At 54.8% G+C, this 25784-nt stretch overlaps 1 protein-coding gene across 2 annotated transcripts in view; it reads left to right on the top strand.

The window, feature by feature from the left end:
* Positions 1–23854, top strand: part of TEX264 (testis expressed 264, ER-phagy receptor) — a 37105-nt gene extending 13251 nt beyond the window's left edge. For both annotated transcript variants that reach the window (XM_074283370.1, XM_074283369.1), the window contains exons 3-5: positions 2305–2526; positions 17664–17832; positions 23167–23854. In XM_074283370.1, the coding sequence (XP_074139471.1) occupies positions 2305–2526; positions 17664–17832; positions 23167–23456 (681 nt within the window). In that variant the 3' untranslated portion in view covers positions 23457–23854. The remainder of the gene's footprint in view (positions 1–2304; positions 2527–17663; positions 17833–23166) is intronic.
* Positions 23855–25784: the final 1930 nt, after the last annotated feature.

Consider the following 25784-nt stretch of genomic DNA (forward strand, 5'->3'; position numbering starts at 1 on the left):
CGAGGTGCCTAGGAAGGATGGGCCAGCCTGTCCTGGGGCTTGCTGGGGTGCCAGGCATCCTGCCTGTGCACCCCCGTACCCCTACCTTAGCATCTGCTAAGCCTGGGCTTTGTCCCTCTAGGGCAGCGCTCCGCTGAGTGCCAGCCAGTGTAATTCATAATAAACGTTTATTGATTAATAGATGGAAGAGCAGCTTCAGGAGTGCCCAGGGGGAGGATCTCCAGAGAGCCCTACTTCTCAGCCTGGGATAGTCTCGCAGCCCATTTGAGCCTGGGCAAGCATGGCTCAGAGCCTCTGAATGGAGGCATTTGTTCTGGGCCTCTGAGGCCTAGAGGTCTGCACCAGGTTAGCAGAAGGCTTTGTGGTTATTCTGGCTGAAGGTGACTGGGAAGGAGCCGATGCTCCCTCTAGTGCCCGCAGCTCTGACTGCACGGCCCTCTGGGGCATCCGAGCCAGCCGAATCATCCAGTCCGTCCCCTGGGTGATATGGCCTGGTCTGGCGTCACTCTGGGAGAGAAAACATGGACTGAGGGGGTCGAGGTGGCTGCAGGCATATGGCAGGGCTCAGAACCAAGCTTATCGAGTCCAGAGGCTTCCTGGAGGGCTGGGGCCCCAGAAATAGAGGCGCGGGTGGGCGCTGTGGGAGAAAAGAGGGACACTGGGGTAGAGTGGGTACAAGCTAGGGCTCAGACCAGAGCTGAGGGATGCTGGGTGTGGGACGGTGATTTAGGGCATAGATGGCTCCATTCCAGGCCATCTGGGAGAGGCTTATGGAGGCAAGCTACAGAAAAACCTGGGCTTTCCAGAGGAAGGAGTGAGGGCTGGAGCTTCCCTGCCCCAGGCGGTTAGGAGTCTGAGCTGCCATGATGACAAGGGACAGGAAGTGGAGAATGGAGCTGGGAGGGGATGCGGAGTAGCCCCCCCAGAACGGGAGCCTGCTGGAGTAGTTGAGGAGGATTGCAGACAGTTTTGTGTCATGGGAACATGGGAAGTCTGGGGGGGGAAACTATTAGGTTTTGACCTATTAGGAATGTTAGAGGAGAGCCCCATTCCAAAGTCCTGTCAGGTGCAAAATAGGGACGAGGAATCCCTAAAGCAGGGCTGGGAAGGCTCGTGGGCTTAGCCCCCAGATGATCTCAGAGAAGCTGAGGAGGCAGAAGGTGAATCAGAAAATGGAAAGCCGGTGGGGGGGGGGGGGGAGGATGCTGTCTGCCTTATCCAGGAAGGGATGGAACAGGGATTGACTACGAGAAAGGACAATGGGACTGAGTCACACTGTCTGCATGGGGCTCCCATCAGAAAGGTTGCAAGCGAGCTTGAAGCTGGGGACATGAGAGGAGAAAAAACATGAGGATCCTGGAGACCCCAATGGGAAGGGCTGGAGATTGCTGGGGTAGTGTGCTCCCAGAGGAAACTGCTAGGGACTGAAGAAAGACCTTTGAGTTCTCAACCTTTAAGCTGATAACCTTCATCTGAAGAGATGGCTTTGTTCTGAGCCTTGTCGTCCGCCTCCATGAGTCTGTCAGTGTCCCTGTCTGGTACCTTCCTTCAATGTCTCTGAGCCATTGTCTCCTCAGGTTCTCCTTCCTGTCAGACTCGGGGTCTGAGCCACTGGCTCTACGCAAAGCTTTCTGAACTCCTTAGAGTGGGGGGGAGGCTGGGGGCAGGGAGGGAATCTTTCTCTGGGTTGTTGGCTCCAGCTTCTTACCCCATCTGCAGGCCGGCCGGTTGGCTTTGGATGGCGGCAGAGCCTCGGCCCTCCGAGACTTGGGACTTGGGCAGGAGGGGCTGCTTCCCAGGGCGCCCTTCCCTCCCTCCTCCTCTTTTGGGCCATCTCTGATCCGACTCCTAGTGTTGCATGTGTCCAGGCTGGGGAAGCAGGTGTCTCCTGACTGACAATGGGAAACCAGTGTCCTCTGCAAACTAGGTCTGGAGGCAGCTGGTCGGCAGAGCCCTGGAGTCAGGGACGCTTGGCTAAACTTCTTGTTGCCTCAGTTTACTCAGCTGTCAAATGGAAGTAATCGCAGCTACCTCCAAGTTCTTGTGAGGACCAAGTGAGAAAATACTTGTAAAAGGCCCAGCACTGTCCTTGGCACAAAGCCGCACACAACAAACAGATGCTGCTTTCCTTCCTCTGAACCGCTCCTCTGCGTTGGAGGCTGCAGTGGAAGATGGGGGGTGAAGCGCAGCTTTGAGGCCGGCTGTTGTTAGTGCAGCGTGAGGCTTGATTCTGTTCTCTTTGCTGGGTACCTTGGCCTCACTGTCTGTGAGCAAAGCACCTGAAACCCTGCTTTCTCCTTGCAGGTTCCTCCGGAGAAGTGCCGCTACGCTGTGGGTAGCATCCTGAGCGAGGGGGAAGAGTCGCCATCCCCCGAGCTCATCCGCCTTTACCAGAAGTTTGGATTTAAGATCTTCTCCTTCCCAGCTCCCAGCCACGTCGTGACTGCCGTCTTCCCCTACACCACAGCGCTGTCCATCCATTTGGCTGTGCACAGGGTCCATCCCGCCCTGGACGCGTATATCAAGGTAGGCTGCCTTCCTCTGTCTGGCCTTGTGGCAGGCTTGAAACAGGAAGCACAGAGGGGCAGGCTGGGAGCAGGCTGAGAGACTGGGGCTGCCATCTAGGCTTCTGCCCTGTCCTCCAGCTGCTGCTGGGACTGCTGTGGAGGGGGTGGGGAAGTTGCCCCGGAGTCAGGAAGGCGGATTCCCGAGTTCAAATCCAGCCTTGGATGCTTCCTCTTGGGGGGACTCTAGGCAAGTCCCTTCACCCTGTTTGCTTCAGTTTCCTCATTTATAAAGTGAGCTGGAAAGGGAAAGAGTAAACCACTTCAGTGTCTGCCAGGAAAACCCTAAACAGGTCACTAAGAGTCAGTTGTGACTGAACTGACCGGACATAATGACGGCAACCTGGGGTGGGGGTTGGGAGTGCTGAATGAACCCTGTCCGGTTGGAACCTTAGAGCTATCCAATGCTCAGTCCCACTAAGTGTCAGCCAAGGGTCTCATTGGCAAAAGTGTCATTTTGTTCCTTAGCATCCATCATGATTTGGGCCGCCATCAGCTCCCTGTCTCTCCAGACCCCCGGACCATTATCTGATTAACAAGGGGGCCCCATCAAACAGTTTTCCTCAGCAGAAGGCAGCCTTTAAAGTCCTCTCCTCCTCTCCCACTAACCCAGCCAGAAGCCAGAAGCCAGAATCTGTGGGGGGCCATCCTCTGACTGGGAAGCTCCAGCTACTCTGAAGTTGGCAGAGGAATAGACAGCTGCTCCCTGTCTTCCCTCTCTTGTTCTTTCTGTGATCTGCACGATGTGATTCCTGGGGTTCAATTAGCAAGAACCCCAATGGCCTCTGGGTATAGTCACCAAGAGAAGGACCAGAGCTGGACCAACCTAGTGGACTCAAGAGGCCAGGCTCTTCAGAAGACAGGTCATTGGAGCTATTGGAGGGAGAGCCGGGACAAAGTGTGAATGGAAAATGAAGTAGGGGCAAGGCTGTTAAGGTTTCCCCAATCTAAAAAACCAATGGGTTTTTTTTTTAAGTTATTTTTACATGCTTTTATTATTTCTCCTTCTCACTGGTCCTCCTCAGGGGACAATTCAAAGCAAGCTAAAAAATAGGACCCCTCCCCCACAACAATCATGCATAGTCCAGCCTCACAGATTCTCTTTGGCCATCTCCCCAAACCTGCATTTTTAGATGCATTCTTTCTTGCAGGAGGATGGGAGATTTCATCATCAGTGGTTTAGTATTGCAGTGATCAGAATAATAGAATCTTTTGAAGATGTTTTTCTCTGTATGACTGTCATTGTATAAACTCTTTTCCTGGTTTTCACTCTGCATCAGTCCATAGCAAAGTCTGAAGTGGTTCCCTTTGTCATTTATTATGACAATCATATTCTGACACTCAGTAGCCAGTATTTATTGAGTGCCAAGAGCTGAGGGTGGCATTTATGGGTGGCAGGAGTCAGGGCATAGAAGGACTTGAGCAGACTTGCTGAAGAAGTCACAGAAATCCCAAGTGATGACACCAGTTGAGAAATGAGGCAACATCTGAGCCAGAATTTTCCCTTCAGGGGAAGTTTGGCATCCATGGCCCCGCCATCCAGTCAGCAGGACAGATGAGGTCTTACTCACCTCAAGCAGGGTCTTCCTAGCATACGGGGAGGGAGGGAGGTTCGTTCCTCATTAACTCTGCAGGCTCTGTCCTCCACAGTTTGTCCAGGCGTTCCTCAGGAACTGGGGCCTCTTCATGAAAAGGGCTACTGTAAACAGGCTCTGTCTTTGTGGGACCTTCTTTCTTTTACCTCTGTTGTCAAGTCCTTTCAATCTTGTCTTGGCAAAGACACTGGCACAGTTTGCCATCTCCTTCTCCAGCTCACCTCACTTCTAGAAACGGAGGCAAACAGGGCGAAGTGACTTGTCTAGGGTCACACCACTGGCAAGTGTCTGAGGCCGGATGTGAACGTGTGTCCTCCCGGCTTCCCCGGCACACCCAGGTGCCCAGAGTATAGAGTGCTAGAATAGTTGGCTCAGGAGATGGGGGCACAACTCCCAGGTGCTTTCCAGATGCCTGCACTGATTACCGCTATGCATACGAATATTGGTGTGGCCCCAGGGCCTCCCGACATTATCATCTTCCTTTTCTGCCGTCCCTGCCAGTCTCGTGGGCGCGAGGCAGAACCTCTGAGGTTAGCGATGGTTGTTGAACAAAAAGCGGTTTGAAATATCTTCCAGAATGTGAGGGGGGGAGAAGGTAACTGTTGGTGTTGGGCCCCCTCTTGTGAAAACCCAGAGGTGCCAGTGTGCGTGCCAGGCTCCTGGCCTCAAGAAAACAAGCTCTGAGCACTCTCGGCCGTCCCTTTGTAAATGGCCAGGAGAGGGATGGCAGGGTGCCCGGGGAGACCAAGGAGGGTGGCCCACCTGGTATGTCGCAAAATCCTCCTGGCAGACCCCTCTCCCTTTGGCTGGTACCTGGAGGCCCAAATGTAAGTTCCCATGACGAGTCATCTCTGGGAGCTGGGCAGAAGGGATCTGTCTGTGTTTTTCTCCATTCTCTGTTCTCTAAGAAGCCCTTGCTGGGGAGCTGGGGCCGGTGGCAGAAGGGGGCTTTCCCCCTGCCCTGACCCTGTGATGTGCCCACAGGTCACCTATGGCACAGGCCCTTTGTCTCTGCCATGCTGGGCACTGTGTATGTGAAGGGCCAGCTGGGAGAGTGCGGGCCTTTTGTGAAAATGCCATGGGAATGGAAGTGTGTCCAAGGCCATTCCAGTGTCTGGTTTTTAGATACTTCTGCCACATTTCCCAGCTCTCAAGACTTTTTAGGTATTCTAGGTAGTGATGTCACTTCTTTGAAAACTCCCTCCCCAGGGAGCCCCAGGCGCATTGAAGATGGAAAAGTCCATGAGATCTGTGTAGTCTTGATCCGCAAGTCAGGGCTGGAGACAGCCAGCAGGAAGCTCCCAGGTCTGTGGATGCACACAGGATATCTCAGGGAGGCAGGGAGTTCCCCCTGACCAGGACCAGCCGCCATCTTGGGGGGGGGCTTTCTGGCATCCGGCCTCTCTTTTGGCTCCTCGGGACATGGTTTTTGTTAGCTTCTGGTCCCAGGGAACACTTGCTGAGCCTGGAGGGAGGACCCTCAGATCCAGGAACCAACATGAAGGAACTGAAGTCAAAGGCCCTTGAGTATTTGCCTTTGCTCTTTGAGAAGGGGAGGCAGGGCCACCCCTACTTCTCCCTGTCTTGATTCTCCATCCCTTACTGTGGAAATGGGGAAAGGAGAGGCCTGAGGAGGCCCCAGTCCCTCTGCTGCTCCCTGAGCTCTGCCGCACAGCCTGCGCCTCTCTCTGGGCCTCTGTGCGCCTTCTTAATCTAATGGAACCATCTGGGGGGGTAGAGAAAAGGGAAAAGGAGAAAGAAGACTTGAGGAAGAGCTGGAAGGAGGAGTCCTGGCCTTGGACTGAAGGAGCTAAGGGAAGGGGACAGGAATGGCCTCCTGCAAGAGGGTTTGGGCCTAGGAATCCCCTGGGGCATGCTGGGAGCAGTCAGCTGTCTGGAAGGATCCCCAAAAGATCCCCAAGAACCCAGCAGCCAGGATGACCCAGCCATGGTGCAGCACATAGCGCCCAGCCCCCAACCCCGGCCTCACTCACCAGCCCTCTTCTTTCTCATCTCTGCTCCTTCCTGGCCTCTGTGGCCCACTCTCTGGCCCTAGGTCCTGGCATTCCATCTCTGCCTCAGAGCAAAAGTACGGTCTCCCCAGCCTTTCTGGGCCCTTCTTCAGGAAAGCCTTTCCCATGCCCTCTGGTCACTGGCGACTCTCCTCAAGTCTGCTCACAAGTGCCTGTTTACAAGCTGTTATCTTCTAACAGAAAGTAAGTGCCTTCTGGGCAAGAACTCCAGCACCGTGGGCTTCTTATCTGATCCTTGCCCGTAATGAGAGCTCAGTGAATCCCTGCTTGTTAAATGAAGGGGAAAGTGGCGCAGAGCTGCGCCAGAAGCAGAGGCTGGGACTGCTTTCCTGACCCGGCCTCCCGTGCAGGCCCGGCGTTCCCTCTGCAGGGGAGTTTGTTCTCTGAGGTGAGGGCCGGCTTGTGCCCCGTGTGCCAGGGCTGAGAGCTCCAAGTGGTGCGCGTGGGCCCTTGTGTCTGTGTGCAGTTGTTCATTGGTCTGCCTCCTCCTGACCCCGGGTGGGGTTTTCTTGGCAGATACCAGAGGCTTCCTCCATTTCTTTTTCCAGCTCATTTGACAGGTAAGGAATCAGGCAAACAGGGAGAAGTGACTTGCCCAGGCCGACACAGCTAGGAAGTAAGATTTGAGCTCATGAAGATGAGTGCAGGCCCAGCACTCCATCCTCTTCACCACCTAGCTGGGTGCTGGGCATTGAATGAGAGTCATCTTTAACAAGCCAGGGCTTGGGTTAGCAAATTAGCACGCAGTTGGCTTCTGGCTGATTGAAGCCATCACCTCCCGGTCCCAGGGCATGGACCGCGTAGAGTTAACACCTGCTTGGGAGCTGCAGGAGAGAAGAGGCTCTGTCACCGCCCAAGTGTTGTGGGGAGTGAGACCTCACTCATGCTGGGTCGATGAGACTTCAGGTGGTGTGAGAAGGTGTCCCCTCTGCCCGGCCCCTGGTGCGGGGCTGGCTTGTGAAGGGAGATGGCAGCTACGGAGGTCCCAGGAAACACTGCTCTTCTCTCACCCCTCCACATCCCGCCCTCCCAGTCAGAGGCCCTCGTTTTTGTCTCCCGTGTCTCCCTTACCTAATGCTAGTTGGCGCTGTGTCCTCCTGTTAGGCAAGTTTGGGGCTATCTGCAAGAGGAAGTTTCTCACTAGATGATCCGCCTTCAGTTTGAGGGAGAGGCAGACACGCCCCGTGAGCAGAGTTGTACACGGTAGCTACACGCGTGTGCATGTCCCCGCTGCTTGATGGGTCTCATTCTGGGGGTCACAAAGTGGAGCCACGCTGAAACCTGAAATGCAATGTGCAGGCGAACAGTCTGGCCGGTGGGCGGCCCACAGGTGTTGACGTCATTTACGCTGACCCACTGCCTGTAGGCCTTACACAGAGACCTTGCAGAGAAGCGGCCCCTCCTGTCTGGGGTAAACCAGCCTCCATCCCTCTGACTGCGCCTAATGAGGAGGTTTTATAAGGTGAGAGACAGAGTAGAACCGCTTTGGAGTCTGCAGGTATCATCAATTACTGCTATCTGGCCATGTGTCCTTCCCCCTCTGGATGAAAAGCCCGGTAATAGGAGTGGATCACCCCTTTGGTCCCGGCCCAGAGAAAGCACGGGCACCCAGAGTATGAGTAGTAATCAGCCCAGCAGGGAGCACAGACATGAGCCCCAAGTTAGGCCAGACTGGTACAGAGGGAAGTGGGCAAAGAGGGATCCCCTCTGTCCTTGTTCTCGAGCTACCCAAGGGATCCCATTCCAACCCATCTCCCCCAGTAAGTTGCCCTTCCATTCCCATCGGCTGGCTCCTCCCCTCTTGCCCCCATAAGTGCCCACATCTCCTCCATCCACATATAATTCTCCTCTTGCTCTTGCCGCAACCCTTCACAGCCCAGCTGCTGATCTTGTCCTTCCACCAAACTGCTCTCTTCAAAGTGATGGAGAGTCTCGGAGTTGCCAGATCCAGGGGCCTTTTCTCCATCCTCATTCCCTTACCTCTTGGTGGCCTGCGAAACTGCTGATCACTTTGTCCTCCTGAAATTCTCTTCTCTAGGTTCTCAGACCACGCCTCCTGGTTCTCCCACTGATCTGATTGCTCCTTCCCTCTCTCCTTTGCTAGCTTCTCCTCCAGATCCCACCACCTCATCATATGTGTCCCTCAGGGCTCTGTCCCAGCCCTCCTTTCTTGTCCCTCTACACTGCTCCCCTTGGTGATCTCATCAGCTCCCGTGGAATTAATTATCGCCTCTATGCTGATGATTCTCAAGTTTACCTTTCCTGCCCCAAACTCTCTGCTGACCTCCAATTTCATGTCTCCAACTGCCTTTCAAACGGCTCCAACTGGATGCCCAGGAGACATCTGAAGCTAAATAGGGCTAAAATTGAACTCATTATCATTATTTACCAATCCCCTACCCCCGTTACTGATCAAGGTACCACCATATCCCCAGTTCCTCAGCCTCAAAGACCTAGGAGTCATCCTCTCTCTCGCTGCCCATATCCACAGTGTTGCCAGGGTCTGTCCACTTCCCCTTTGCCACATTTCTTGAATGTGCCCACTGAGAAGTTGGCACAGGCCCTTCTCTTTTTGTGCCTGGACTGTTGCAGGAGCTGCCGGGGATCTGCCTGCTCCAGGTCTTCCCCTCCATCCATCATCCTCCATGCAGCCACCAAACTGATCTTCCTAAAGCATGGCTGAGACCATTCACTCCCCTGTCAGCCCCGCATCACTCCCACAAACTGTCAACAGATTCCCTGTCACTTCCAGGGAGCTCTGTTGGTCATTCAACGCCTCTATGAGCTGGCCCCTTCCTCTCTTCCCATGCTCTTACACCTCAGTCCCCCACTACATTCTCTTGGATCCAATGACAGTGGCCCCCTGGCTGCCCCATGAACAAAACTCCCATCCCCCATGCCTGGGATACTCTTCTCATCTTCACCTCCTGGCTTTCCTGGCTCTCTTTGTATTGCAACCAAAATCTCATGTTCCCAGGAGTCCTTTTGTACCCCACTCTTAATTCTAGAGCTTTCCTTGGATTAATAATTTCCTATTTATATTGTACCTTTCTGTTTGCTTGTTTTCTCCCCCATTGTGAGCTCCAAGAAGGAAAGGAGTTGCCTTTTGCCTCTTTTTGTATCCTCAGTGCTTAACAGAATGCCTGGCACATAGTAGGTCTTTAAAAAATGTTTACTGATTGATTTGCTGATTGAACAATCAAGAGTTGCCTACTAAAAGTAATACCAGAGCCTCCTTGGTGTTTCTGCCACGGCCTGTCCCTTCACCCACTCTTTCCCTTGCTCAGCCCACACTGGAAGGAACCTTAGTGGTTGTCCAAAACAGACTTTTCACATATAGGGAAACTGAGGCCCAGAGAGGTTCAATGATTTATGGACAGCATCACTAGAGCCAGGTCACGCAGTGACTAATGCAGAGTTTGTTAGCCACACTCCGCCCTGGCTCTCAGGCTCGCCCCCTTCTTTCCTATTCTCTTAGACCCTTCAGTTAGTTCCAGAATCACAGAGCTCAGAATGTTTAGGTTTAGAAGGGACCTCAGTGGCCAACAAGTCCAACCCATACCCAGGAGAAATCTCTGCTGGAGCACGCCCGGCCGGAGGTCACCTGGCCCATGTTTGGATGCCTCTGACTGAAGAAACTAGTCCCTTCTCGGTCCTAAATTGCCCCTTTGCACCTCTGCTGTTGCTCTTGGGCCTCTTCTCTGGCACCAAGCGGAAGTTTGTCTTCCACGTGGCAGGTGGCCATTGGGATGCTGGCAAGTGGCCAGCATCCTCTTCCTTATTCCCTCCTGAAGCTTCTCTTGTAGCTTGTAGCGCCAGCTCCTGGGACCGATCCTCCACTGCCACGGGCTCACGGCCCTTTACCTTTCTGGTTCCCCTCCTGGGAATTCTTCCTCTCAGCAGCGGCCTCTTAGTGTGTCTCCCAAAAGGGATGATGGCCCCGGCTCCAGAGGGACGTCGTCTTCCCAGTCTTGGGACTCAGGTCTTTTTCACAGAGTACAGGCTCACCCGAGCATGCTGGTCATTTTTATTGTGATTTGTGCCCACAAATCATGAAAATTCCTCGTTCCTGCTTCAGACAAGCTGCTTATACTTGGCCATTAGATTTTTGAATCCAAGATGAGACTTCATTTACCCTTATTGAATTTCACCTGTGAGACCAAGGTGCTCAGCCCAGGGTCAATGGTCGCCATGGGTCCATGGATAGAATTTAGAGAATCCATAATCTAGGATTGAAAATAAAAAGACTAACTCCTAGCTGGGACTAACTCCTAGCTGGAACTTACTATTTACTTATGTTATTTAAAAGCATTGTTCCAAGGTCGTCTCTAGGGTTTACCAGACTGCAAAGAAAATGTCGGGGACTTCGGATTAGCCTCTGCCCTTGCTCTGCTCTGTTAGGATCTCTGGTTCCTGACTGTCCTCTGGGCTCTCCCTCCCAACTTGCTGCCCTGGTGAGCCTGCCCTTCTGTGCAAGTTACCGAGGCCAGACAAGCTCCTCGTGCCTCTCCCTTGGAGACTTCCTGCCGCAGTGACATTGAACAGCATCGGGCAGCCTGCCGCTGCTCCCTCCATCTTCCCTGGAACAGGCCCACGTACCTCATTGCTCATGGCTGAACTTGATTCTCACCTCTTTACTCTAGGGGCTGCTAGCATCAGTCTTTGGCCATCTTCACTTGTCCAGATGCGGCAGGGGGCTTGTTCCCGTGTCACATGTGGCTTGTCTGCCTGCAGTGGGGACCCAGATGAACAACAGTTAATGTCACGATCAGGCAGCTTACAAAAATAAGGAAATTTGCAATAACTTTATCCCATAGCCTTGGGATTAGAGTCCCAGCAGAGAGGTGCTGTGCCTTCCTGCTTCCTGGGCTTGCTTGGCCTTGGTTCACCTCCCTAAAGTGCATCCCCAGACAAGGGTGGGTCAGGGGCCCGGCCGCCTCATGATGCAGCTGGTTACACCGAGGCCCAGGAAAGGGAACTTGTTCCCTGCCCAGAGTCGCCCCACCCACTGAGAGCACTGATGCTGTCACCGGAAGCTCAGCCCCTGCTCTCCCCTGCTCCCTCTCCCCCCAATTGCCCACCTGTCCTTTCCCGCTGGCATTTATTCCTCTCCTGGTTCCCAGTTACTCTGCTTCATGGCTCCATCTGCATAGAACAGCTTTTCCCTCTGCTGGATAATCAATCAGCGACTTTTCCGTCAGCCTAGGCACAGGATGAGAGGGCTCAGCTGACCCAAGGTCCTTTCTCCTTCAAAGGACACAGCCGATGTTAGTCATCACTTTGGCCCACAGGGTCTTCCCTTCCAGGGAAACGCCTCTGCCATTTGGGACAACGGTGCTGCTCACAGAACTTTCTAGAGAGAGAGCAGCCTTTTTTAAAAAGCACATCCAAAACACAGTTTTCCTAGTGGTAAGGGGGCTTCCCATGAGCCGTGCATCCCTGAAGCTCAGCCGGGGGTCTCTGCTGAGGTCCATCACAACCATAGTCCTTTCCCGGCCTCCCTCCCTTTGTAGTCCCCTGCCTTTAGCCCCTTTGGCTCCCTGGGCAACTCTCTGGGGGGTTCAGGAAGCTGTGGCCTGTGGGGCTCTCTGCAGTGAGTAGGGGGAGCTTTGGCCTAGGGGAGGCTCTGTGCCTGAGAGGCTGTCTGGAGGCTGGGAGAAGCAGGCTCACGGCTCACTTTCTCCCCACCCTTCCTCTAACTTCTTGGCATTTGGGAGTTTGAGGGGCTGCATCTGAAACGGGGGTGTCCCCCTCTTCCCTAGCCCACAGCTGCCTCCATTCTCCCTCCTCAGGCTCTCTAAGGGAGTTGGGCTCTGGGCAACTCTAGGAGGTCGAACGGAGGTGTAAATTGCATGGCAAGCTGCCTTTCTGAGGTGAAAATGAAAAACTGGGAGGTGGGGCCCCTCGGCCTGGCACAGCGGCTTCCGCCCGGCCTTGCTGCCTCCGCTTTCCCCTCTCCCTTCATCTCTGTGGCGGCCACCTCAACTGCGTCTCCTCCCTTCTCACCTACCTCTCCCCTTCCTTTGCCAGCTTCATCTCCATGACCACGCTGCTCCCATCACTCCCTGCTCTCTCTCCCCCATCTTTCTCTCTCCCTTCTGGTGCTCCCGGCACTGGGCACGGCACCTGGTCTGGGGCTGCCCTGCAGAGGGGCATTAAGATGGGAGGTGATGGGAAGTGTTTCATTTTAACACGTCATTCCCATTTCCTATGTGGCTTTTCAAGCTGTTTAATTGTAACTTGGCCAGCCGCTTCCCCCCGACAAGCAAGGGCCTGGTGGCCACTGGGAGTGGGGCTGCGAGGAGCTGACAGAAGCTCCCAGGGTAGGGAGGATAATAAGGATGTGCCGTGTTTGTGAGGCAGCCCCCTGCTGAGGTGTGGCATTTTGCACATGTCACACAGAGGGTCTCTCGGGATGCCCAGACATGTACCCCCACGTGTGCGCACGGGTGTGTTTGTGCATTTCCTTGTGTGTTGGGGAGATGTGGGGGCGTGTATATAGCAGGGTCTCTCTATATAATTAAAAATAAGTGTGCATCACTTCACCCACTACTGAAATGCCACCACCCTTGGGTAGAATGCAACAGCTGCTTACCAGCTGGGTGGTTTGCTGCCCAGGGACTCCCACCATGGCAGAGTGGGCAAGGACACAGTCCCCGTCATCTTTTTCCTAGGTGGCTCCTTGCTCAGGCTTTCTGCTCCAAGATGAGATGGGAGGAAGGCAGATTTAGCACTAGGGACAACATGAGGACTTCCTCAAGTTTGGAGGAAAGTGTTCTTCCTTTAACCCCTGACCTAGCTGCTTGTGACTGATTCTTCTTCAGCACCACTTGAGAACACTCAGGACAGCCCAGTGGACTTGTGGATGTGACCCTGCCATCTCCTTCTCTGTCATCCTTCCTCCCTCTTTCCCTTTGGGATCTTAAGGCTCCTGTTAGTGAAAAACACTCCCTTTGGGGACTTAGCTCCCAGGGTCCTCAGCAAGATCTGTTCCAGGGCCTAGCCAGCAATCTGGAAGGAAAAACTTGGTCACCAAGAGGGGCTTGGTTTACTGACCACCCTCCGAGGCCCAGGGACTGCCCTTCTTTGAGGTCCCCAAGAGCTACCACCCTGGACAGTCTGTAGGCAGGTAGCAGAAATAGGCCTCAGCCTTAGCCCCACCTTCTGCTGGGGTCTGACCACTTCAGCAACTCCTGTGGACCACAGCCTCCTCATCTCTCCTGCTCGGCCCTGAGTGCACCATTCTTGGTCCCCCTGAAGCTGAAGGTGCACCTTTCCTCCTCTTTTCTCTGATAACTCTCATGGTTTTCTCTGTCATCTCTGTGTAGAGGATTCACCGATGTCTGTCCCCGGCCCTCCTATCTCTCTCAGGCGCCAGTGCTGCTTTGTCAGCTAGCTGCCTGCTGGCCACTCTGTGGCCTTCTCACACTCAGAGCATCTAAACCAGAACTTCTCATCTGTGTTCTCCCTCCAGACTTTCTGGACACCACCAAGAACAAGTACCCCCATCCTTCCAGGTTTGCAGCCTTGGCCCTCCTCCTCCCCTCCCTCTCCATCTCCTCCCTAGCATCTCTTGGACCTGAACCCTTGTCTCTTCTCAGATCAGCCTCCTCCCCATGCAGTCCGGGAGCACCTCTCACCTGGACTTAGAGTAACCTGATCCTATCCCTACACGTCCCTTCCCCTGTTCCCCACAGCCAGCTGTTCCTGCTCTTTTGGGTCTCTAAAGCTCTTTAAACCTAGCCCCTGCTCACCTTCCCAGGCTTCTGGCCTATCACTACCTTCCAGGCCAGTCAGGCCGACTTGCCCGATTTTCCACCGGTGCCTTTGAACCTCCAGTGCCCCCCTTCCCAGCGCCCACCCCTGGAGTACTCCAAGATTCAGCTCAGATCCAACCTTCTCCAAGAGGATTTTCCCTCTCCCCAGCTACAAGGGTCTCCTTCCAAGATGACCTTTCAGCCACTCTTGTATGTTCCTAGTGATGCCTGAGCTCTCTCCTCTGTTAGAGCATGAGGCTCTTGGAGATAAGGACTGTTTCTGCCCCAAATGCTCAGGTAACTGGCATGCAGCACATAATAAATTGCTCGGTTAATGCTTGTCAGCTAATTAGTCAATTGATCGATGACCCAGGAAGAGTTCCTCCACTGGCCTGGGAGATCATACATCCCTATCTCTCTTGAACCCTCACCTTCCCCTTTCCTCTGCACCAAGGCCACAGCCCCACACCTTGGCACAGGCAGGCAGAGTTGCCCCCCTCTAAGCCGTGAACTGCCAGCCTGCCTTCGTTTTAGGTCCTGACTGACCTGTAGGTGACCCTGGGCTGGTGTCGGGGCCTACGGAGATTGAGTGACATGCCCAGAGTTACAAAGGCAGGATTCTGGAGCCCTCATTCTCCTTGTGTGTGCGAGCAGCTGCTTATTTCTTTGGATCAGACGCTATTTCTTCATCAGCCGGGCTCTGGGGAGAAGAGGTGGTCAGGTTTTCAGGGGCGAGGGCCAGCAGGTGAAGGGGGCATTGTACCCCCTTTTAGCTTCACCTTTCTGCTATCCTCCCAAGGCTGGTACCCAGGAAGAACAAATATCTTTAACATCTTCTCTTCCTTTCCTTCCCCTCGAGTGTAAATTATGACAGGACCTGGCTTGTGTTTTAATGATTTCAGTTGAGCCGTAAATGAAATTTTAATTAGTTCGGTGCCACATTCTGACAAGCGGCTCCCTGGGCAGAATAAGGAGCAGGACCAGGGTGTCGGGGCAGCCCTGGCAGGAAGGGAAAGTTCCTCTAGGGCCCCCCTTTGCAGGCTGGGACAAGCCAGAGGTGGGGATGCCGGCACAGAGGAAGGGGGGCCAGGAGAACAGGGGCTCCCCATGTGTGCTGCCTGAAAGGATCCAAGGAGAAGGGGAGGGAGAGAGACTGGGCCTGGGCCTGCCAGGCCTTTCGTTTTTTCTCTCTTCTCTGTTCCTCTGTTATCCCTGATGGTTTTGAGATGGAAGCCACGGGAAGGATAGAAGATGCGGTTTCCATGACAACAGATCCCTCCGTAGTGAACAACTTCAGAGCCTGGGCTCTCCCAGGCAGGCAGATGTGCTCAGCAGCCACAGAATTTCCCCCCACTTGCCAGCAAGGGGGTTAAGGGAGAGCAGGTGGTATGGGGTCACCACAGGGGAAGTAACCCAAGGTAGCCCATCCCTGCTGGCAGGACTCTGGGAGAGGATAACAGAAGGTTATGCTTCCTTCATGTCCTCAGAGCTTTCTGAAGAGCGGGATGGTCTGAGTTTGGGGGGTACTGGGGGATGGGAAGCGGGAGCTTCAGCCTCTAAGACTGTCCCCAAACACCCAGACTGATCAGTGGGCCTTACATGGCCTTTTGAAGGATTAGCACCATCACGCCAGCTCTGTCTCAGGCTCCAGCTGTGGGGCTGCCTTGCCTACTGCTGCCCTTTGCACCAGCTGGAGGCCCGGGGCTGAGCCAGAGATTCTGAGAAGGTCAGTCATTAACTGGACCTCAGGGGGTCAGCCATGCCTGTTTTCTTTGTCCCACCCTCCCCCGCTGTGACCTCCTGCTGATGAGGCAAGGGCCAACTATCATTTAGCTCTCTTCTCACTCTCTCCTTTTCTGAGCAGGGCTTCCACAGCAGGTGATGAACTCCCCTCTCCAGGGAAGGGCAGCCGGCAAGAAAAGGGTAAAGATCAGTGGCTGAGAAAGGGGGTTTCCTCTCCCCCCACTCCCAAGTGCCAGGGCCTGGGCAGCTCCTCTTCAGGCAGCTCCTACATGTGGGTCTGGATGGAGCTGAGTGGGCTTCAGCACTGTGGCCTGTGCTTCAGGGGGCCCTCCCCCAAGGGCCTGGGCAAGGCTCCATAGAATAGGCTGCAAAGGGCCTCGCGCCCAGCCTGGGTAGGCCTGATCTCTTTGAAAGATTTTGATCAAGCAGAGGAAGGGATCAGATCTCCTCTCCTTTCTCTCCCCAGAAAAGAAGAAATCCACCTGTGCTCCCTCTCCCTTGCCTCTGGCCCCAGAGTGAGGAACGGAGTCCTGGGAGCGGCCCTTTCCCCCGGCTAGGACCTCCTCCCCTCATCCCGGGGCAGGGGGCTCTGGGGGAGCTGGAAGTGAGTGCGGCCGCTAAAAATAGCTCATTGTGGAACTCGGCATGCCAGGCTGACAGCACCGAGGCCGGCCCAGTAATCTTCTTTGTGATCCACAGGCTAATTGTCCTCCCAGGCAGGAAGAAGCTGGCTCTTCCCCAGGCCAGCCTCCGGATTGCTCTGGTCCCCTCCTGGAGGAGCCACTATCCTCCCACCCAGGCCAGTGAGGCAGGCCCCCAAGCACAGGGCGGGGCGCTCTCGGCGGTCTCCCTAGATGTTCTCCCATCCACTGAGCTCAGCTGGGGCCGGCAGCCCCCCCGATTGCAGGGTTGGGAGCAGGAGAGACCTCTTTGCTTCCTGTCTTGGGCTGTTGGCACATCTTGGGAAGAGTAGGCCCGTTTAGCCCGCTGCTGGCCTTGCCCTGCACAGTCACTCCTAGGGCCGCGGCTTCTTTCTGCGCCTCCTTCCAACATCTCTGTGGGAGGGGTGAAACCTTGAGGACCCCTGGCCCACGGAGCACCATTCCTGCCAATGCTGAGCAGTGCCCGTGGGGGAGCAGGGGCAGTGCCAGAGAAGCTTTCTGAGATTTCTGTTCTGTGCAGTGTGGGTGCTGTGGCTACAGGTCACAGAGGTCTCCAGAAATGGGGCTTCTGGAACCTCCTGGCTTTAACCTCCTGCCTAACTGAGCCCCTTATACCTCGTGGGCTGGCATGGGGTAGGGGGAGACATTGGGCTTAGGGTGGCTGCCTCACAGGCCCAGAAAAATCAGTCGCTTCTGTACTTCATACATCTTGGGGACTGGAAGAAGCTGCAAAGGCTGTATCTGACAACTCTTTCGTATACAGAGGGGGAAACTGAGCCCAAGGGGGGAAGGCGCTTGCCAAGGTCAGACTAGAGGAAGTGACAAAAGCATGTCTCAAACCGCCCAGCTTCTTTCTGGCTCAGACATTGAACAAACATCAAGTATCCAATAAACAACAAAAAAAAAGAGGATGATGGAGAAACTGAACTGAGTTTTTTTTGGCAGGTTTTTAAAAGTTAAGTCAAATATTTAAAATATTAAATCAAAATTATAATAACACTTCTCTACTTGTCCGTATCCCCTTCAAACCTTCCCTTTGCTTTTCCAGTCTGTCTTTAATGTCTCCCTGATGCTCTTCGTTTCTCCTCTTTTATGTTACTTTTATTTCCTACCTACCTCACACTCAGAAGGCCCTCCGTGGCACCAGTAAGTCCAGTTCCCAAATACGCCACTCCCACTGGTCATCTCTGTCTCTCTCTGTGCCCCCAAGCTGTCACCTCTCCCTGTGCTTCATCGCCCCCAACATCCCCCCTGCAGGCTGGTACTGTGGGCATCTCAATCCGTTTTTTTCTTCCTCCCCTTGCCCAAGGAGCGGAAACTCTGTGCCCACCCCAGACTGGAGATCTACCAGCAGGACCAGATCCATTTCGTGTGCCCGCTGGCTCGTCAGGGTGACTTCTATGTGCCTGAGGTGAAGGAGACAGAACGCAAAAGCCGAGCAGCTGCCGAGACCGATGATGCCCAGACTGATGTCACAGGTACCCTGTGGGGGGGAGGGGAGCTGCTCCTTCCCTGCCTCAGGTGCCGCTGCCTGGGTCCCCAGCTGTGCGCAATGCGCTCGAGGGGACGTGGAGGAAGGAGCAGACATAGCGGGGGCTCTCGGAGAGACAAGGCAGACATACATGCTGAACCCTAAAGCACCGCCAGCCACACACTGACAATGTGGACAAGTGCCCGATTCCGCAAGCGCCCTGGTCAAGAACAGTTTCCCACTGAAAGCAACATTCAAGAGCATTGGGACCTAAGCCGGCAAGGAAATAGGGCACCGTCGCCTGGAGGACTCAGAGGAGGGAGGGCTAATTTTCCTCCCTATTGGGCCCTTGCCTGACCCTTTGGCCTCCAAGGATCCAAATCAGTTAAAGAAGTAGGTACTTAGGGCAGCTAGGTGGCGCAGTGGATAGAGCACCAGCCCTGAAGTCAGGAGGACCTGAGTTCAAATCCGATCTCAGACACTTAACTCTTCCTGGCTGTGTGACTCTGGGCAAGTCTCAGGGGAAAAAAAAAAAAAAGGAAGAAGCAGCAGCAGTAGGTGTTTGACTTCCAGATCTGGGAAAAAAAGAGGGGAAGATCATGTCCTGGTTGTTAGGGGCCCATAGTTGGGAATACAGGCCATCAAGAGAGTCTGCAGTAGCATCCACCCAGAGGAATCAGCTTGTGCTGACTGACTTAGTTAAGCTTAAGTTCCTCATATTCACATCTCCAAAACTGGCCCTCACTACAAATAAGCTCAACTTAGGAAAAGGAGAGAGGAACGATAATAATGCAGATTAAAATGAAAAGGCGTCTTACATTTTCAGAAAGCCAGTTGTTAAATGTTTCCCGGCATAGCCCTGCCTGTATCCCCGTCCTAGCCCAGCTAATGCCCCTCAGGCACCTTGGGAAAACAACCGTCCATTGCTCCATTTGGGGGAAGGGAAGGAGAAGGTGTGGGATTAGCCGACCATTATCTCAGACCCAAAGGACTGGACCAAAGGTCGCTCCCCTCACCCCAGTCCTTAGCATAGTCTGGGTGGTGACCTCTTGGCCTGAACAAGAAATTTGCTTTGGCAGTCCCAAGTAGACCCGAGGGGCCAAGCCTAAGCAGCTCATCTTGTGACCCGTGAGAGGTCACAGCTAAGTAGAGCTGGGGTTTGGAGGGAGCAGGAGTATAGTGAAGAGAAGGCGTGGGCTCCTGCCGGAGGGGGCAGAAAGTTCTGTCTGTAGCCATCACCCCCATCATCCTCATCCGGTAGCGTGGCTCCTCGGCTGCCAAGGTCACTGGGGAAAACAGGGGAGAGTGTGTGCAAGGGGGGATGCAGAGACAGTGACTTGCTCCCCAGGGATCGGTGTCTAACACAATTAGGTTCATCTGCCACTTAATTACCTCCCTGGGGCACAGCCCAGTCCGACAGTGCCCTCAAACCGGCCTCGAGATCCTCGGTGCCCCTGCTGTGGGCATAGGACATGGCACAAGGTCAGAGCAGACCTCAGGATGAGAGCAGATAAGGAGAGGCTGGGGCGAGTCGTGAGTTTCCAATCTCACCCACCCTCATTCTTCCTCCCCCCCCCCCAGTCCTTCTTCTCCCAAACACAGCCTGCCAGGGCTCTTGAGGGACTGCCTGGCACTCTGATCCCTCCTCTGCCTTCCCCCCTCCAGCTGGCTGCGGCCCCCAGGCTCCCTCGGGGGCCGAGATCCCCCCACAAGCCTGTCATTAACGCCCTTTTCTCCCCTTCCCCCATTTCTCTCTGGCCCCCTGGCATGGAGGGCACATGGGTTTACTCCGTGCTGACAAGGTCCATCCTGCCCACCCCTGGGCGGGATCTCGGTCTCCCGACTGCCAGGTGCGTGCCACTCACCCCGCAGCGTGTGGTGGGCGCCCGGCCTGCGCCGCCTGTCTCTCCCCATGGCTGGGACACAGGAGGTGAAAGGGGGTGATTAGCTGGCTCTCACTGCTATTACATTGATGTATTATTTAGTGCCGGGAGAGGAGATGAATATTTGATTGCACATTAAGCGGGCTGCAGGAGAAAGCCTGGATGTGGGGTTAGGGGTTAAATAGTGACCCTTGTGTTCCTCCAGTAGCGGCTGGAACTCTGGCAATCTGGCTGAGAAGGGTGAAGGGAAAAGGCTCCCTGGCTCCCTCCGGGGGCTCTTCTGCTTAAAACACCCCATGGCTGAGACAGGCACGGGAAGTGGTTCTTTCTGCCCCTTGTCTGAAGGAAACAGGTAGGGAAGAAGAGCCAGCACTTGCAGATAGAATGTGGAGGTGGCACGTGCCCAGCATAATGAAGCAGGCCCAGGAGTCTGGCCGCCAGGTCCCGGGGCCCCATGGTCCTCCCCAGACACACAGGGGCCCCTCCTGAAAACTAAGGCTGAGAGAGTGCCAGGGCCCGAGTGGCTGCCCCGAGGTGGGTTGGCTCTGCTGGCTCGCTTGACCCATCTCTCCCCGGCTCCTCCTGGAAGTGAGCTGGGAAGGGGAACCCTGCAGACTGCTTAAACTGTCATACAGCAGTCCCTCCTATCGCGGTCCCTAGCTCCTATCAAAGCAAAAGCAGCTCAGGAATCTGGGGGTAGGGACAGTCCTTAGGGGAGTTCAAAGCACCCCCTTTTCTTAGCCTATTTATTGTTATGGCGTGAGGCCTGAGAATCAGACCCAGACTTTGCCAGCCCCTACTCACTCCATCACTGAGGGATATGCGGGGGGAGAGGAAGGGAGATGCAGTCCTTGCTTCTCCCTTTCAAAGACATGTCCCTTTTCTCCTGGGACACCCTCACCCTTGGCAGACGGGGAGAAGGGGGACTCCATAGGTTGAGGATCCTGTGATGGCCACAGGGGTAGGTGGGACACAAGCAGGGTACAGGAGGGGATTTGTGTCACCCAAAGGAGGCAGGGCACAAGAGAACGGCGCCCCTGCCTGGGACACTCCTCCAGGGCCCCCTAGACCTGAACTGGAGCTGCAGAGTCGGCCCCATCAGCGCTCAGACACTGTCCCCATTTGCCTGAGATCTTTGGGTCTGGGGGTGGGGCAGAAGGTGGGGGCGGATGTGAAAAATGGGCAACTGGCTGGCTGCCAGCTTCCCCTGGCACCCAGATCCCAGGAGAGCCTGTGTGGAGGGAGCAGGAGGGAAGGACATGACAGTTTAATAAGACTGGAGAAAACTGCTCCTCCTCCCCCTCCCCCTCCTCTGCCTCTCTCCAAATGCTTGCTCTCCTTTGGTCTGTGGCCCTGAGAGGAGAGGAGGGAGTTCGGCAGCTACTCCAGCTCTGCTGGCCCCCAGGGGCGCTAATTATTATTTAAAGAGACATGTGTTGCTGCTGATGAGCGGGTGTCCTGCCTCAGGGCTGAGGAAAGATTGTCTTCTGATCTTTGGGCCCCTGGGATGGGAGTGGGGGGTAGGGGGTGACCAGCAGGAGAGAAGGAAAGGGACCAGGCGGGCTCCAGAGACAGATAGAGCCTTCCAGTCTCTGCCCCTACCTTGCCCATCTCCATGGGACATCCTGGCATTGGGGGCAATCCGTTGGCACCGCGGGGGTAGGAAAAGTTAACCCAGAGATGAGTGGACCCCCTTTAGCCCCCACAGATCTCTTCTCCCCCCCCCCCCACAGTTCAGATCACCTGGAAAGGCACTGCCTTCCCAGGAGGTCTGACTGGCATTTCAGAACCGATGGGGTCTCAGAATAGCAGAGTCATTTTATGTGGTCAGTCGGCATATGCCATTGACTTTTGAGCCCAACCCTGTAGGATTCCAATAAGATCCCAAGCCAGCAGCTAATGTAACCCTAATTCTGACCTTCCATCGGATCCAGGGGTGCCCCATCCCATTATCCCATCCCGATTTCCAACTGGATCTACCACAGAGCTCTAACCAAGACCAACCAAAAATCCAAGACCAGCCCGAAATTCTGAGCATTTACACCCCCAGCAGCGCCTGGGCTCTGGGCTCTGTCACCATCACCATGGAGACGGAGAACCAGGAAAGCATCAATGCTCACTGAATACGGCTAACCTCTCACCTCCCCAGTGCTCCCACACCTGGGCTAGGCACCCGGCCGAGGTGGCGGTGAAAAGGCAGCTCCCCGTTCCCCATGTGTCTCTGCCTCTGCTAGAGTAAGGCCGGGGGCACTCGCTTCCCCCTTCCCCTTCCTATTTTCTCCTTTTATCCAGTAGCCTTCCCCACAAAAGGGAAAGATGGCCAATTTTTAGACAAGGCAGCGTGATAAAAAAACTAGAAGTGAGACATGTGGATATGGGGAGCGCTCCTTCCCACACCTCCCTGCTGCTCCTTGAGCACCACTAGCCAGGGCCTCTTAGCTCTCCCTCCCTCCTCTCCTTCTCCTCCTCCTCCTCGATCCTACCTGCTGCCTGAATGCCTGTCAGGCCTTGGTGCTTCATCCTAGGGAGCAGAAAGTGCCCTTTATGGCAATTTAACTGGGATTTCCAGGTTGGGGGAAAGGGAACTCCCATGCTTCTTGGTCTTGGTAGCCCCTTTTGGGGATTGCAAATCTAAGGGATGCATTGGAGCCGTGGGGATATCAGGAGGGGACAGGCTGCTGCTGAGGCTTTAAAGATAACATCTTTGGGCACTGACTGGTCTCTCCTACTCTAGCTCTCAGGGGACACGTCCTGTGCTCCTTGGTCTGAGGTCAAGTCGGGCCAAAGGGTCCCAAATCTCTTCCCTAGTTTTCTCCCAGACACAAAAGTCTCATGGGCCTGCTGCCTCTGTTTCTCAACAGCCAGATTCCAGCTTCTTAAGGGGCCCGTGCATGGCCAGCTCAGTTATGTTCTTTCTCTGCACCATCTTTAACCAGGGGACATCTCTGGTTTGTTGCTCCCTAGACCCTCGGCAAAATAACAGTGTATCGGGGAGAAGGTGGGGACTCTCAGTGTGCCTTTGTTCTCCCTTCCACCCCACACTCCCCAGGGCCAAAGAGAACATTAGAGCTAAGAAAGAGCCAGGTTCATCAGCTAAGAGCTGGGAGGAGTAGCTGGGGCTTTGTGAGAATGCAGGGAACCATGGCTAACACCAAGAGGTAGGCCAGCTTAGCCGAGGGCCGCACTCCCTCCCTCCTTTTCTCCCTTCCCTCCCTCGATGACAGGGGCAGAAATACTTTGGCTGATAGTAATGCAGAGGGGACACCTCTTTTTCATAGGTCTTGTCCAGCAATGGGGGAGTTGTCCCCTCTCCCACTTGTACTGATCCTCTGCCTGGACACTTTCTCAGGTGGGCTCAGTCCTGCCTTCAGGAAGCCCCAGATTCCTCAGAGGAATCCCGGGTTGTGCCGTGTCCCGGCCCCCCACTCACCAGCCTCTCCATTTCCCTCCTGCCCCAGGAGCTGACACGCTGAGTGATACCAGCTCTGTCAGTCTGGACGCGGGCCCCGGGAGCCGTGAGAACTCGGCCGCCACCTTGTCCCCCGGTGTGGCGGGTCGCGGCTGGGATGACGCCGATAACCGGAGCGAGCACAGCTACAGCGAGTCAGGGGCCAGTGGTTCCTCCTTCGAAGAGCTTGACCTGGAGGGAGAAGGAGCCTCGGGTGACCTTCGCTTTAGCCATGAGGCTGAGCCCCCCGGGCCCAAGTGGGCCAAGGAGCCCAGCACCCCGGAGAAGGATGAAGAGTAGGTGCCCCTTGTGGTCCAGGCCTCTGCCTCTCAGCTCCCCTCTCCTCGGGCTTAATCAAAGAGGAACTGATCAAATTCGTTCTTCCCCACCTCTGACCTGGCCCGGCCAGGCCTGCCTCTCACCCCTCTCCCCTAGACTCTCGCTTTGAGGGCTGGGGCCCAGTGCAGCCCCAGCTGACCCCGTGGGGCTGCCACCTGCTGACCAGGCTGGGGGTTATCTTGGTCCCTTGCACCCCGAGCTCTTTGCTCTGTTCTTTCTCCTCTCTCCCTGGCCTGTTATTCCCAGCCAGCTGGAGGGAGTACAGTCTCTTCCCTCCTTGCCCCTCCCTCATCAGTCTCTTTTTCAGACTCACATTGGGACTTTTAGGATCCAGAATAAAGCAGATGATTTTCATTTCACTCAGACTCAAGCTGCAGATTTCTTTACTGGCCCAAGACCCCTGAGGATTGCTGTCAATCATACTCTTGCCAGTTCTCTCAGGGTCACCACGCACAGGGCTGCACTGGAGGGACACGACACTTCCAGGATCTCCCGGTGGAAGGCAGGAACTCACTGCCAGAACTGTCATGGGGAGGGGGCTGGGGTCCCCTGCTGTTTTCTAAGGGTTGTAGATCCAGAGACAGAAGACTTCAGTGACCATTTAGTCCAGCCCTCTGATTTTATGGAAGAAGAAATTGAGATCCTGGGGAGTCACACAAGGAGTATCCCATGAACCTAAGTGCCTTGATAGACCCTCACCATTGCACCACACTGTCTGCCTTCTGTGTCCTTTAGTCTCAGACCCATACTTCTGGAGTAGGTGGGGGGCCATTTTAGGAGGAGAGGTAATGTCTGAGTGGAAGGCCCAGCCTGGGCTACTGGGGATGTTCTGCCTTTCAGGCCCCTCAGGCACCCCACTATGATTTAATGACTGGTATCAGAGACACCCTACAGCTGGTGGGACAGCGCCCACACACTTGGGGCTGGCTGGTGTGGAACAGACATTTCCTGAGGGCTTAGAGTGCAGGTGGCTTGTGCCTTCCTAGTTCAAGGGTCTCAGGTGTATGTCTGTCTGTGTGCTAGCTCTTTACTTCCTTAACCCCGGGGGCTTTATCCATAGGACTCAAGCAGGAGCCACTCTCCCCAGCTGCTTCTGGTGGGCTTAGGGGTCTCATCCCTCTGCTGCAAGGCTTCCTGGTCTGGGGTTTTTGTCCTGGTGTCAGGGTGTAGTTAACAGTGTTGAGTTTGAAGTTAAGAGGACGGCCTGACTTCAGATTCTATCTGTCCAAGCATTAGCAAGTCAGGTGCTTCTTGCCTCAGTTTCCACATCTGTAATCCATGGGCTCTTAAGTCCCTTAGGGCTATAAGTCTATTCTCCTATGACTTAGGGAAACAGGGAGTTGGGTGGAATGAACCCCACCTTTAAATGGCCCCCAAATCAGCATGATTGTTTCCCCAGGTGACTGGCATTTTGTTGTCCACTAGGGTCATCTTGTGTGCCCATTAGCGTGTCTGTGTGCCCATTGGCACATTTATGAGGCCCCCATCTGGAAGGGCAGCATTGGATCTGCCTGTTGGTAAGAGGGGTTCTGTGCTCAGGATGATGGGATGACTACTCTGCTCCCCCATCCTCTCTGCCCCATTTGCCCGATGCCCTTTGGTGTGGCATCGACAGCCTAAGAGCAGTCTAAGTCCTCTGCCTGCAGAAGAGAGAGGATTGGACAGGTTCTGGGGGAGGGGAGGAGAGTCAAGAATCTCCTCTCAGTTATTGCCCTCCCTGGGCTTCCCATCTCTACTGCCCCTAGCAGGTACCCCACAGCTGAGGCAAATTGGCTCTCTCCGAGTCCCTCCCTCCACAGAAGCACATGATCTCTGGGTGGAAAGCGACCCATGGAACCTCTCAGTGAACCCAAACCTGAACAGAATCTGTTACTGGCGATTGGTCATCCAGGCTTTGTGGGAAGACCTCATTACCTTACAGGACAGTCTAGGGATACTTTCTTGTGTAGTTTTTTGGCTTTTTTTTTTTTTTAACATATAATGGAAATTTTTATCCCTGAAACTTCTACTCTTTACAGCCAATCAGAATATGGCTAATCTCTTGCACATGAAAGCCCGGGTTCCTCCTCTATAGCTTCCTACCTTACTCCCATCCCAAGGCTGCTCTGCCACCCAGCTGTCTCCTGGGAAACCTGGGTCCCCATTCTCGGGCTGGGGGAGCTGAAGAAAGGTGAGAGAAGTGCTCCTCTGCTCCCTCCTCTCCCCACCCCAGACCTGGACAAGGATGGAGTAGTGCTCCTGGAAGCAAAGCTGCCTGGTGGTGGAGGAGGAGGCCGGCGGGGCCATGGC

The sequence above is a fragment of the Sminthopsis crassicaudata genome, chromosome 1, assembly GCF_048593235.1.
Source record: "Sminthopsis crassicaudata isolate SCR6 chromosome 1, ASM4859323v1, whole genome shotgun sequence".
Classification (NCBI taxonomy): Eukaryota; Metazoa; Chordata; class Mammalia; order Dasyuromorphia; family Dasyuridae; genus Sminthopsis; species Sminthopsis crassicaudata.